Below are 10809 nucleotides of genomic sequence, written 5' to 3'. Positions count from 1 at the left end.
GGGGGAGTTCTGGCCGGTGCAGGGCGGGACCATGATCTCTGTGCTCGTCATCGGTGGCCTGCTCGCGCCTAAAGACCACAAAACAAAAGTTCCGTGGCAGATTAAGCACGCAGGGTACCTCACACGAGAAGTCGAACGAGGCGGTGTGTGCGAGCCGATTTTAAGTCGACCTGCGGAGCTACGGGCGAACCTTGGACGTCTTGTGTTTAACCTACAAACCATCTCCTGATCGTGGCTACAAAACTGAATAGGAAAGACCCTGACCATCGCCTAACGATGAGGATAGCCCAGGAGTTGATCACTTCCAGGAAGGGGGCTTTCGGTGCAGATGCAGAGATGTATTCTTCTAGTGCTGCTCAACTTCCATGAGGCCAGTGGTAATAATCCTTGCACAGGTTGCCTCCTGATTTGGCGGTGTGCCTAATTCCGCTTGTCATCGATCATCGATCATGCCGTGTATACCTATGTGCGGCGGATGTCAATGTTCGTTTGGAGCCGTCTACCCATTCATTCACATTTCAATCACTAGGGGATGTCACCTACGATTAGAGAGTGATCTCATTAGGCACTGCTGTTTGGCGTCGGAATCTCTTTCGCACAAATGCTGCTTCCCGACTACCCCTGAGCAACCGTACGCCGTGTTTGGGGTTGTTTGATAATGTGAACATGTACATATAAGTACCCCAACGGTGGTCAACTGAGAACCGTCGTGGCGCTAACACTTCACCGTCTGCCTTATACCATTGCAACATGAAGGCGTCCATATACCTCCTCTCACTGACGGCCAGTACTCTTGGGGCGTCACTGGGGACGTTTTACGAGTCTGGAGATGGCCAGAAAGTATTACCCGGACCCTTCGACGAGGTTGTGCTTAATGGACAAACTTTCGACGCCAGTCCGGCTGCCACAAGTGGCTTTAGTTTGGACTTGGCTGAGAAACGACTTGTTCAAATGGAGGGTAAGGATCCGGTATGGATCACCGAGCTCGAGAAGGTACGGAATGTTCCACCGTAGCTCGTGATGGTCGGCTGACGTAGTCGATGGTGACGGAAGATTGAAGCGAGAGCCAATGGCATTCGGTTCTTTGACATGTAAATCGGATCTGCTTGTTTGTCTCTTCGTGTCTGACGAGTTTAGAACGGATACACCCACGCTTGGACTCCTTGCCAAGGTGCAGAGATCATGTGAGTTGCGTAGTGAACAATAGACAATTGCGGTGGTGGTGAACTGGCTCTTTTTCAGGGACATACCCTACGCCGACCGCATACACACAAGTCACGAGCGTTATAAAGACCCTGACCACCGAAGGCCCTCGCGCAATGTTGGAGAAGTTCACCAGCTTTAGGACAAGACGTAGGTCCTCTTCCTATCACGTCTAGGCGGTGTCCTTTTGTCTCGTTTTTCTGACGCCAATTTAGATTACAAGAGCGAGGTTAGTCGTTGGTCAATGATGCAGTTATCACCCTTCCCAATGGAATATTGCACGTCGTACAGGAAGGCCAGCAAAGTCAAAAGTGGCTACTGTCTCAAATCCAGAGGGTAAGTGTGTTACTGATATCTTTCAGGATGCTCACCGACGTTAATTGGGATTGAAGATCACAGCTGAAACAGCGAGCCCCGAGCTACAGGAACTCATTACCATCAATGAATTTCCCCATCCTTGGGGACAGCACACCATCGTATGTTTGCTTGTACATTTTCTGCTCCTGTTTGCTGAATGACTGGTTCAGATAGCGAGGATTAACGGATCAAATTCTGCAGAGGAGGGTATTGTTGTCATTGGTGCTCACCAGGACAGGTACTGAAGATAATGGTCATTTGATGTTTCTGCTGCTAACGTTGTCAAGCACGAATATGTGGCCATTTTTAGCTGCACCAGGTAAGTCTCCATCACGTCACAGCAAGGCTACATTTCTGAGATATTTAAGGTGCTGATGACGACGGGTCGGGTACTGTCACTATTCTTGAGTCTTATCGTGCTCTTCTGGCTGCGGGCTTCACGCCAAAGCGCACTGTTGAATTTCAATGGTATTCTGCAGAGGTAAGGGATAGTCCAACTTTTGTGAGTCCATGCTGATGTTGTCTTCAGGAGGGTGGTCTTCTTGGATCACAGGCGGTTGCGAAATCATATGAAGCTGAAGGAATTCAGGTCTATGCAATGAGTCAGGTGTGCCTTCCACCCGTAGTTATCAGTTGGTTTACTAAGTACAGTGTAGTTTGACATGACTGCATGGGTTAAAGCAGGCACGCGAGAAGAGATAGGCGTGATTACTGATTATGTTGATGATATGTACGTGCTCTTTGGTTATGTTGTGAGTTTTGGCTGATCCGGCCCTGGTAGGTTGACTGCGTTCAACAAGGACCTTATCGACGCATATCTATCTGTGCCATACGTTGAGACCAAATGTGGATATGCGTGCTCGGACCAGTAAGTGTATTTCCACTGTGGAAATCGTGTTATCTGACCTTCGCAGTGCGTCGTGGAGGAAGGCTGGATACCCGGCTATCTTCACTATAGGTATATACATTCCTTTTATGCGTGTGCATCCCGTCTGACCTGGGGCTAGAATCCTCCTTCGCGCACGCAAACCATGCCAATATCCACACCTCCCATGAGTAAGTTAGAGGATAGTTGTGATGTGTCGTTACTGACTTAGTTTGAAGTCGTATTGATATTTCTCCGGAGTTCTCCTTCGATCACATGTTGGAATTCTCCAAGTTGGCAGTTGCCTTTGCAATTGAGCTTGCTGGATGGGAGACTGCCTAAGCGCTAATTGACCATAATTGTACTATGCACGTTACTTTCTGCAAATGTCATAAGTTCACTGAAACTTTACTATCAAGTTGGTTGGTTTCCCTTGCGCATCCAAGTATGCGCACTTTAAGATACTTTGAATCGGTGGACTAAGCACTACCAGCCAAGACGTTGGCCATTAAAGACTTGCTTGCATCAGACATCGTAAGTACATAGAATACTTCTCAGGCGTGGTGTTATACTTGCGAGCAAAGAGAACAGTAAAATAACATTCAAACTCTTTCGATAACGGCCCCTCGCAACCCATTAGCCAGTATTCCTCTGAGTCACAGAAACCATCCGAAAGGCTGCCAGCTCACCGCAGCAATCCACGAAGACCACTAAGGCCGGCCAAACCATTCATTCATGAATTTCGCGTGGTGGCATCTATACAGTGATACTGCACAATACATCGGATTCAGGTGCGGCGTGGTACACGAAAATCCCGACTTGTTTCGGGTCCAGTTCGCGTGTAAAGCGCAGTGAGTTCCTCTCGGTTATGGAATTGCATCTTGATCGAAAAATGATGTTATTGTATCGACACTCGCATCGTGAGTCATCAATGCATCATATTACGATCACCCACAGTACCGTCGATGTCAGCTTCGACTCCCGCCAAAACTGTCACTGGAATTTAGATCCTCCTTGTGAAAGACTCAGTAAACGGCGAGCACCGACATGTCCGCTCAAGCAAACAGCTCTGCAGTCTCCGAAGCTACTGTAGCAACCGCTAAGAACATGCCTTATGGTGAGTTCCTCCCTACTAGTAGCTCAGGACTGCCGATGGTAACGAATTATTTAAACCCATGATGTTCACATGCAGTGAGACTTGGGAATTCAGGCCTCAAGGTTTCGAAGATCATACTCGGAACGATGCAGTATGGCTCGAAGGCATGGCAGGATTGGGTACTTGACGAGGAGGAAGCTATCGAACATATCAGAGTCGCGTGGGTGTCCTGCTATCTTCTTTATTCTTGTCCTCGTCGGGGACTACTTAGCCCGATTGAGATACGACGGTGACATCTTGTGATGCATATAGGTACGAGGCGGGCATCCAGACATTCGACACAGCCAACGTCAGTAGCAATACTGCTCGCCTTCATACTCGTCTCTAAGAAGTATGATGTTCCAGGTTTACTCCAACGGCCACTGCGAAATCGTCCTCGGCAAAGCCATCAAACATCTGAACCTCCCTCGAGAGGAGATTGTCGTTATGACCAAGGTGAGAACAAACATTCTCTACGTCTTTACTCGCTCCGACGTCCCGCGCGCAGTGCTTTTTTGTGGTCGCCAAGGAGGAAGCGACGGGGCTATTACAGCCTAGGGATAATCCTGACCAAAAAGGATACGTGAATCAGCATGGGTTGAGTCGCAAGGTAAGTATCTCACTGGCATATCATCACATATTTTTACTTAAGGTGTCATGGTCGCCCATTGATTTACAGCACATATTCGACAGCGTTAAAGCCAGCTTGCGACGTCTCCAGCTTGACTATATCGACGTCTTGCAATGTACGTGCGTCTCCTGTCTTAGTCCTTTCGGGTATATTAAGCTACGGTCCGTATGTACCGACCGACAGGTCACCGGTTCGACCCCGAGACTCCTATCGAGGAAACTGTTCGTGTATTCTCGTGTTTGAATGTACCACGTCCTGAATGGTGTGTAGATGCAAGCTCTCCACGATGTAGTCAAAGCTGGATACGCTCGTTATATCGGAATGAGTTCCTGCTACGCTTACCAATGTACGCCTCCTCTCTCTCTCATCCTGGGAAGTTGTCTCATTGTCTTGATGCATCGTCCAGTCCATGCAATGCAAAGTGAGTCTGCTATGATTAAGTTCTCGAAAAGCTGCAGGGACGCCATCGAACTGCTCACCAAAAATGATGTAGACTACGCTATTACCAACAGGCTCACGCCCTTCATCTCGATGCAAAACCACTATAATATGTTGTATCGTGAAGAAGAGCGTGAAATGTTTCCTACTCTCAAGGTGCTTTCCCTTGTCCAAGTCCAAGTCATTCTGTTTTCTTTCCTTTCCACTCACTACATGCATGGATGCATGCTCCATGGCAGATGCTGGGCGTCGGAGCCATTCCCTGGTCTCCTCTCGCACGCGGCCTCTTGACGAGACCTCTCGGAGAAGAAACCACGCGCAGCCAGACCGACTTGTATGTGATGACTGACTTCTTACTCATGGAGGCCGTCTCTCACCTGTTCTTAAAACGTAGTCGAGTCCAGTTATACAAGGCATCCCCCGCTCGCGATACGATCATCAACCGGTTCGTAGATTGTCTTGTTCCATCCTTCAGTCCAACTAACGCCCACGCTTGCTCGTTCTTACGCGCATGCGACAGTGTGGAAGAACTCGCTGAAAAGAAAGGCGTCAGCATGGCACAAATCTCTATTGCTTGGATGCTCAGCAAAGATCGTGAGTCTCGTTTCCTACATTTCCGGCACGCTAACCATTACCCAGATGTGACGGCCCCGATCGTCGGCACGACTAGCCTCGACAATTTGAAAGATATCATCGGTGTGTATTATCGCTTGGTACAGCGATCGATAGTATGATCTAATCGTCACGCGTCATCCTTCTGATTCGAATCACCAGCCGCTGTGCACCTTAAGTTGACACCGGAAGAAATACAAGATTTGGAAAAAGAGTACCGACCGTCCGCTATACTTGGGCATGCGTGAATTGAAATGGATGGGAGAAATGTTCCTCCTTGGTTCGTTTCCCACGTCGAATACTGTTTACGACCAAATCCCTGTACGAAGGTCATGCCAATATTGGCTCCGAGTCGATCGGCTTTGCTGGGGGTCTCTCGTGGATCTTCTTTATCCTTTCCTTAGAATAAGCGAGCCCGCCTCTCTTGCGTACCGCAGACTCCTAATGATAGGTGAAATCGCACCGGGACTACCAGGCATGGGTTTGTAGGAAGGGACGTAGAATATGCTGCAGTGGACGTTGTCTCGGTCCTAGTGTCGGTTGATGATCTGGTTGGCTGAGCGAGTGTCTTGTGCGATGACATCGATGCCAGTTGTCCTGCAAGCCCACCCGACAGCACGCGACACAGCAGCGAGTGAGACCCGAGTGTCCGCGGGGACAGTCCTCGTCGCAGTCCCCTGTCTCGCCCAGGTCCTCCTCGGCGCCGAGAAGGGGCGGCGGTGCGACTGCTGTCTTACACCCGAGGAGGCCGACCTCCGCCTGCGACGATGCAGTGGGTGTGGGTCGTACTGGTACTGCGACGCTCAATGTACGTCCAACACATCCTCCCAGATGGTCTGACCCACCGAGTCCGAGTCAAGGCCAGCATGCCCACTGGCCTGTCCACAAGAAATACTGCTCGAACTTTCCGCGCTACACCTCCTCGCCCGCATTCGCACAGCTCCAAACACACCAGAAACTTGACGCCGTCCTCCTCACTCACCTCCTCGCTGAATTCGCTGCAACCGACACATCGAGCGAGGAGCTCGCCACGTTTGCGTCTCTCCTCCCAGGGCCCGTCTCGGGATTGTCCTGTCCTCCAACATGTCCACTCACGACCAGTCGCAAGCCCAGTCATTCTGCGACCGAGCTGTACAGGCGATGCGGGAACAACAACTTTGCCATTCACAGTCACTTCACCACAATTGCACATGGCATATTTCCCCTTGCAAGCCGTCTTTTCAACCACTCGTGTCTCCCGAACGCGTTCCCAAAGTACACGTTTGATCGACAACACCGGGTACAGATGTCGATCGTCGCCATGCGCGATATCGAAGCAGGTGAACAAGTACGCATCTATTTTAGACGATCGATCGAGGTCCATTCCACTCACTGCCTTTAGATTTGCATATCCTACGTCGACCCTGCCCTTCTGGATACTCGTCACCAAATCTTCCAGTTCACCTACGGGTTTACGTGTACCTGTCCTTCCTGCACCGCCCTCTCCATCATCAGAAGGACATCTTCGCCTCCCCCTATCTCCGAGGCAGACATCACATCCCTCAGTACACGTCTTGTTAACCACGTCTTTCCGCGCCTCTCATCCTCCGACTTGTCCATCGCCCTCCCATCTACTCTGCCCTCTCTGGCTACTCTCCCGCCCTCGCTACACGTAGCACTGCATGAATCCTTTTTAACGAACCTCACAGACAGATTCAGCTCTGCCTCACACGAGGGACCATTCGACGTCGCGTTGGAGAGCGGTCTAGCAGTGCTCGCTTTATATGTCCTCATATACCCCCCAAATTATCCTCAAATTGGTGTGTTTATCTTCTCCTGTCTTTGAAGACGCGTTCGTGAAGTGTTACATATCCATTAGGTCTCCACCTCCTCGAGCTGTCCAAAACGGCGTGGAATGCTCATGTCACATCCCCAGATCTCGGACCGTCCACGTCCATCACTGATCCGGTACATCGCGCACGTGTATGTCTCGACTTGGCACAACAGGTCTTGCGCATTGTCGGACCGGAGGGCGATCCTGGGGGTCCGGCAAAGGAACTTGAGGTGTTGGAGGGGTTGCTGAGCGGGGATACTTAGTCAGGGGCGAGTAAGTGCAAAACGTATCCCACAAAATGCAGTACCAAAAGTTGGAGAGGAAATAGTATCCTCACGTGCATTTCTCACCAACCAAGCTGTGTGCGCAGAGCGAACTTCTCTCGATATGATACTGATAAGTGGAGTGCACTCATCCATTGTCCTCTATGTCCGCACTACCTCCACTTCGCTTCGAGCGGTGCTTTCGCGAGGTGAGTTCAACCTGAGCACTGATGCCAAGCACCCCTGTATATTCGCTTCCGAGGTCCAAAAACCCGTTTTCGACGCAGCAACCAGCGCCTCGACGGACTCTGCGGCGATTGTGATTGCATGAAATGCGTAAACGGGACAGTGGTCGGGTTCTGCTGCGTGAGGACTAGTCTCTTTCTTATCCTTCCATCCTCCTGCGAGCAACGCACTGTGCCGTTCAAGTTGCATTACAAGCCTGATGGGTGGCACAACTCCTATCCTCCAGTCTCACCCCTCCCCGCTCCTTCCCTTCAGAATACGTAAACCAAGCAATATCCCCCACGGACCACCTCGGGCAGATGCACGTACACGCACATCAACGTCAACAGTCGAAAGACCAACGGGGCACGTAACACGCGGCACGGACGGGATCGTACCCATTCGCCCCCTCACCCTGCTCGTGCTTGCACTTTTCCTCTCCACCCTCTTCACCGTCGCGATCTCATTTTCGTTCTTGGGACATGACGCCGACGAACCGTATTTCAAGAAAACTTTGGACGACGTCGCGCAGACGAACCCTGGTGTAAGTGCACGTAGTATCACCTCTTCCCGCCTCACTCCATCCTCACTAACCTGGTTGCGTCGTGTCACGTGCACGTCCCCTTAGATTGTGCTTCTCGGTGAAAACGTTGATGTTGACGTCGACGAACCCTCGATCGGGATTCGGTGGTCAATCCTCGGATGCGGGGACGGTTACGTTCTCGATGGGAGTGCTGGCGTTCATGGAAGTGATCTATGTGGGTTACCGAGCTCTTATCTCGAGATATATGTCGATAGGTAGGGTCATTGGCTTGTTGGGTTGGGTGCGATTTGATGGGCTGCCTATAGTTCAATTGAACCGACTGCGATATATGACCCTTCTCATCTCCCGTTCGTGAGTCAGACAGGGCGGCGACGCGAGTACGTGCATCGGTCTCGTTAATGGTCACGTTTGTTAACTCATCCCCGGTCTCAACCTACCGTGGAATAAATGACATATCCCCCAGTATCCAAAACCTCGTCCAGTTCGACAGCGACCACACGCTCGACGTCCACCTTGATCGGCTATACCCTTTCGATAACTACATCCTCACTAGCACCTTACGCGCCGTTTCCACCTCTAACACGACAATCCCGATCCAGAAACTCGCAACTATTGATCAAGTGTCCAGTTTTGTAATTGAGAGCGTAGGATGTGGAGACTTATGAAGTCGTGTCTTCTCCTACCAATACCACCACCACCACTTCCGGTAGCACCGACGGTGTGCAAACGACTCAAATTCCAACTCGCGACATCGATCTGTACGTCTCACGACCCGCCCAAGCCCGTGCTTTCACGCTTCTCTTATTCGCACTATCCTGGTTTCTCGCCCACGCGACGCTTCTGTGCGTCTACCTCGCGCGGAAGTGTAGTACTTATCGCACCACCCGTTCAGCGAAACCAATTCTCAAGCATCTTGGGGGCAGTTTGATGGTTTTACTCGTAATCCCACAGTTGAGGAATGCGATGCCAGACGCCCCAGGGTATGATGGGGTGTTAATAGGTATGTGTCCCTCCCTCCTTACATTTTGTTTGCTAGCTCACGGTTACCGCGATCGTATATCGCTGCGGGAATAAAGACTGTATTGGGTTCTTTCCGCAGATGATTTTGTCGAGTTTATCCGTTCTTGCTCTATTATTGTTGATGATTCTCCGGGAGCTTGAAGGTATGGAAGGCGAAGACAGACGGGACGAAAGTAGTGTTGGCATTAATGTCAGTGAGCCCCCGCCTACTCCTTACCATCACCGCGCTACGCAACCAGCGAAACAAGCACCACCACCACCACCACCTTCTCCAGCGGCTTTCGGTACCGATCCAAGCTCACATCTGAAGCCATGGACGAAAACTGAGTCGGGTCCGAATTCCACTTCGACCCCTCTCAAGCGCCTTATCCTAGCGACGAAGAGGAGAAACCAGACCCGGACGTCGTCCGTCAGTCTAGAACGTGGTCATCTTCTCCGTGACGAGAGTGATACGGAGAAAGGGGATTTCGATACAGACGCGTTTCTTACAACCTCGACGACCCCCACCCCGACGTCTTCGTCGTTTCCCACCACTATCGCCTCATCGTTTGTCATCGCATCGAGGTCCCCGTCGCCGTCTGACTCAGAGGAAATTGCGCGTCCTGAGCAACAGCAGCATCAACAGCAGCAGCAGCAGGCTCGGACGCAGTCGCGGCGGACCTCTGGCACTCGTAGCGCATTCTCGGCTTTTGGAGGACGGCCTGGTAGTGTCTACAGATATGAATTGGCGAGATCGAGTAGTTACAGATCGTCGAAGAGGAATGTGTAGATTGCTTCGTGTATCAGAGTTACTTAGTATTACTACTTACTTGTGACTTTCTACTGTAATAAAGCGGATACCCATTGACTCGGAAGTTCTTGATCGTAGGCGACATTCTCTAGTAACTGAGCTACGAATAAACACATCGACATCTGAATAGGTATGTATACAACGACGTTAAACATTCGCATCGAGTATATAAAGTAAATACGACATTGATGACTGCGTAGGTATATAATCAATGTTCGACTCACTAAGGTGCACATATGTGCCTCTCCGCCGGGGCTCCCCAGCCATCCACTCCTACATTAACGCGTAAGGTCTTCGTTCTTCAGTTCATCAACCACACTGAGGAAGAAATCGCGATGGGGATAGGGTTTTGCAGGTTGAACACATGGCCTCCAAGGTTTGTCCACAGCTCCACAGGTCGGCTTGGATTGGCTTGTACGCATCCCTACGTTCAACTTGTGGTGCGATGTATCCTGTGGTACCGGCTATGCCATGGAACATTTGCCGTTCACTCTTCAAAGGGATAGACGAGCTAAAGTCGATGATGGAGAGATGGCCACCCTCGAAAGGAATGATAATAATCTCTGGTTTGAGAGATCCATATGTGCAATGAGTTGCGCGTGCATGAATGCAACCCCTTCAACGAGTTGGGGCTGGCGATGGACCAGAGATGCTAATAATGCCCGTCGAGAGATGTGAGGTAGCCACCAGCAATGGGCATGGAGATCATAGTCCCCGCTCTGTGCTGGCCAGAACTTGGCCCCCAAAAATGGTGTCGTTCATTGGGGGGTTAAATACCGCCAAGGAATTCAAGAATTTTGACCTCGTGCTGCTGTGCTGCAGTTATGTGTCAATCAGAGGCACTGAATACGAAGAAGCGGATAAACCAGCCCAAAGATGCGATAATCAATAGTGCATTAACAGGTAGACCACT

General features: G+C 50.6%; 4 protein-coding genes across 4 annotated transcripts; all 4 read left to right on the top strand.

The window, feature by feature from the left end:
- Positions 1-750: 750 nt before the first annotated feature.
- F5J12DRAFT_728711 (uncharacterized protein) lies at positions 751-2767 on the top strand (the record flags this gene model as incomplete). The annotated part of the gene is made up of 15 exons (XM_051741901.1): positions 751-993; positions 1054-1091; positions 1138-1184; positions 1243-1373; positions 1495-1539; positions 1596-1679; positions 1731-1798; positions 1848-1879; positions 1929-2041; positions 2090-2167; positions 2217-2290; positions 2342-2428; positions 2475-2518; positions 2568-2616; positions 2665-2767. 15 exons carry the CDS (start codon positions 751-753, stop codon positions 2765-2767), a joined length of 1236 nt encoding a protein of 411 aa, XP_051594534.1.
- A 705-nt stretch (positions 2768-3472) lies between these two features.
- On the top strand, positions 3473-5489 carry F5J12DRAFT_898680 (aryl-alcohol dehydrogenase; the record flags this gene model as incomplete). The annotated part of the gene is made up of 14 exons (XM_051748126.1): positions 3473-3542; positions 3618-3741; positions 3834-3870; positions 3927-4016; positions 4069-4170; positions 4240-4306; positions 4375-4412; positions 4462-4537; positions 4598-4785; positions 4869-4963; positions 5024-5074; positions 5150-5223; positions 5269-5325; positions 5404-5489. 14 exons carry the CDS (start codon positions 3473-3475, stop codon positions 5487-5489), a joined length of 1155 nt encoding a protein of 384 aa, XP_051594533.1.
- A 337-nt stretch (positions 5490-5826) lies between these two features.
- On the top strand, positions 5827-7317 carry F5J12DRAFT_728744 (uncharacterized protein; the record flags this gene model as incomplete). The annotated part of the gene is made up of 4 exons (XM_051741907.1): positions 5827-6053; positions 6097-6568; positions 6623-7040; positions 7100-7317. 4 exons carry the CDS (start codon positions 5827-5829, stop codon positions 7315-7317), a joined length of 1335 nt encoding a protein of 444 aa, XP_051594532.1.
- Positions 7318-7930: 613 nt separating this feature from the next.
- F5J12DRAFT_973632 (uncharacterized protein) lies at positions 7931-9958 on the top strand (the record flags this gene model as incomplete). The annotated part of the gene is given in 6 exon segments (XM_051750123.1): positions 7931-8086; positions 8171-8340; positions 8392-8463; positions 8550-8730; positions 8744-9086; positions 9163-9958. Coding segments are annotated over 6 exon segments (1635 nt in total), but the record flags the coding sequence as incomplete, so codon positions are not given.
- Positions 9959-10809: the final 851 nt, after the last annotated feature.

This window comes from Pisolithus orientalis (genome assembly GCF_024613125.1).
Source record: "Pisolithus orientalis strain OTSU chromosome Unknown F5J12scaffold_91, whole genome shotgun sequence".
Classification (NCBI taxonomy): domain Eukaryota; kingdom Fungi; phylum Basidiomycota; class Agaricomycetes; order Boletales; family Pisolithaceae; genus Pisolithus; species Pisolithus orientalis.
This window is presented reverse-complemented; position numbering and strand designations above follow the sequence as displayed.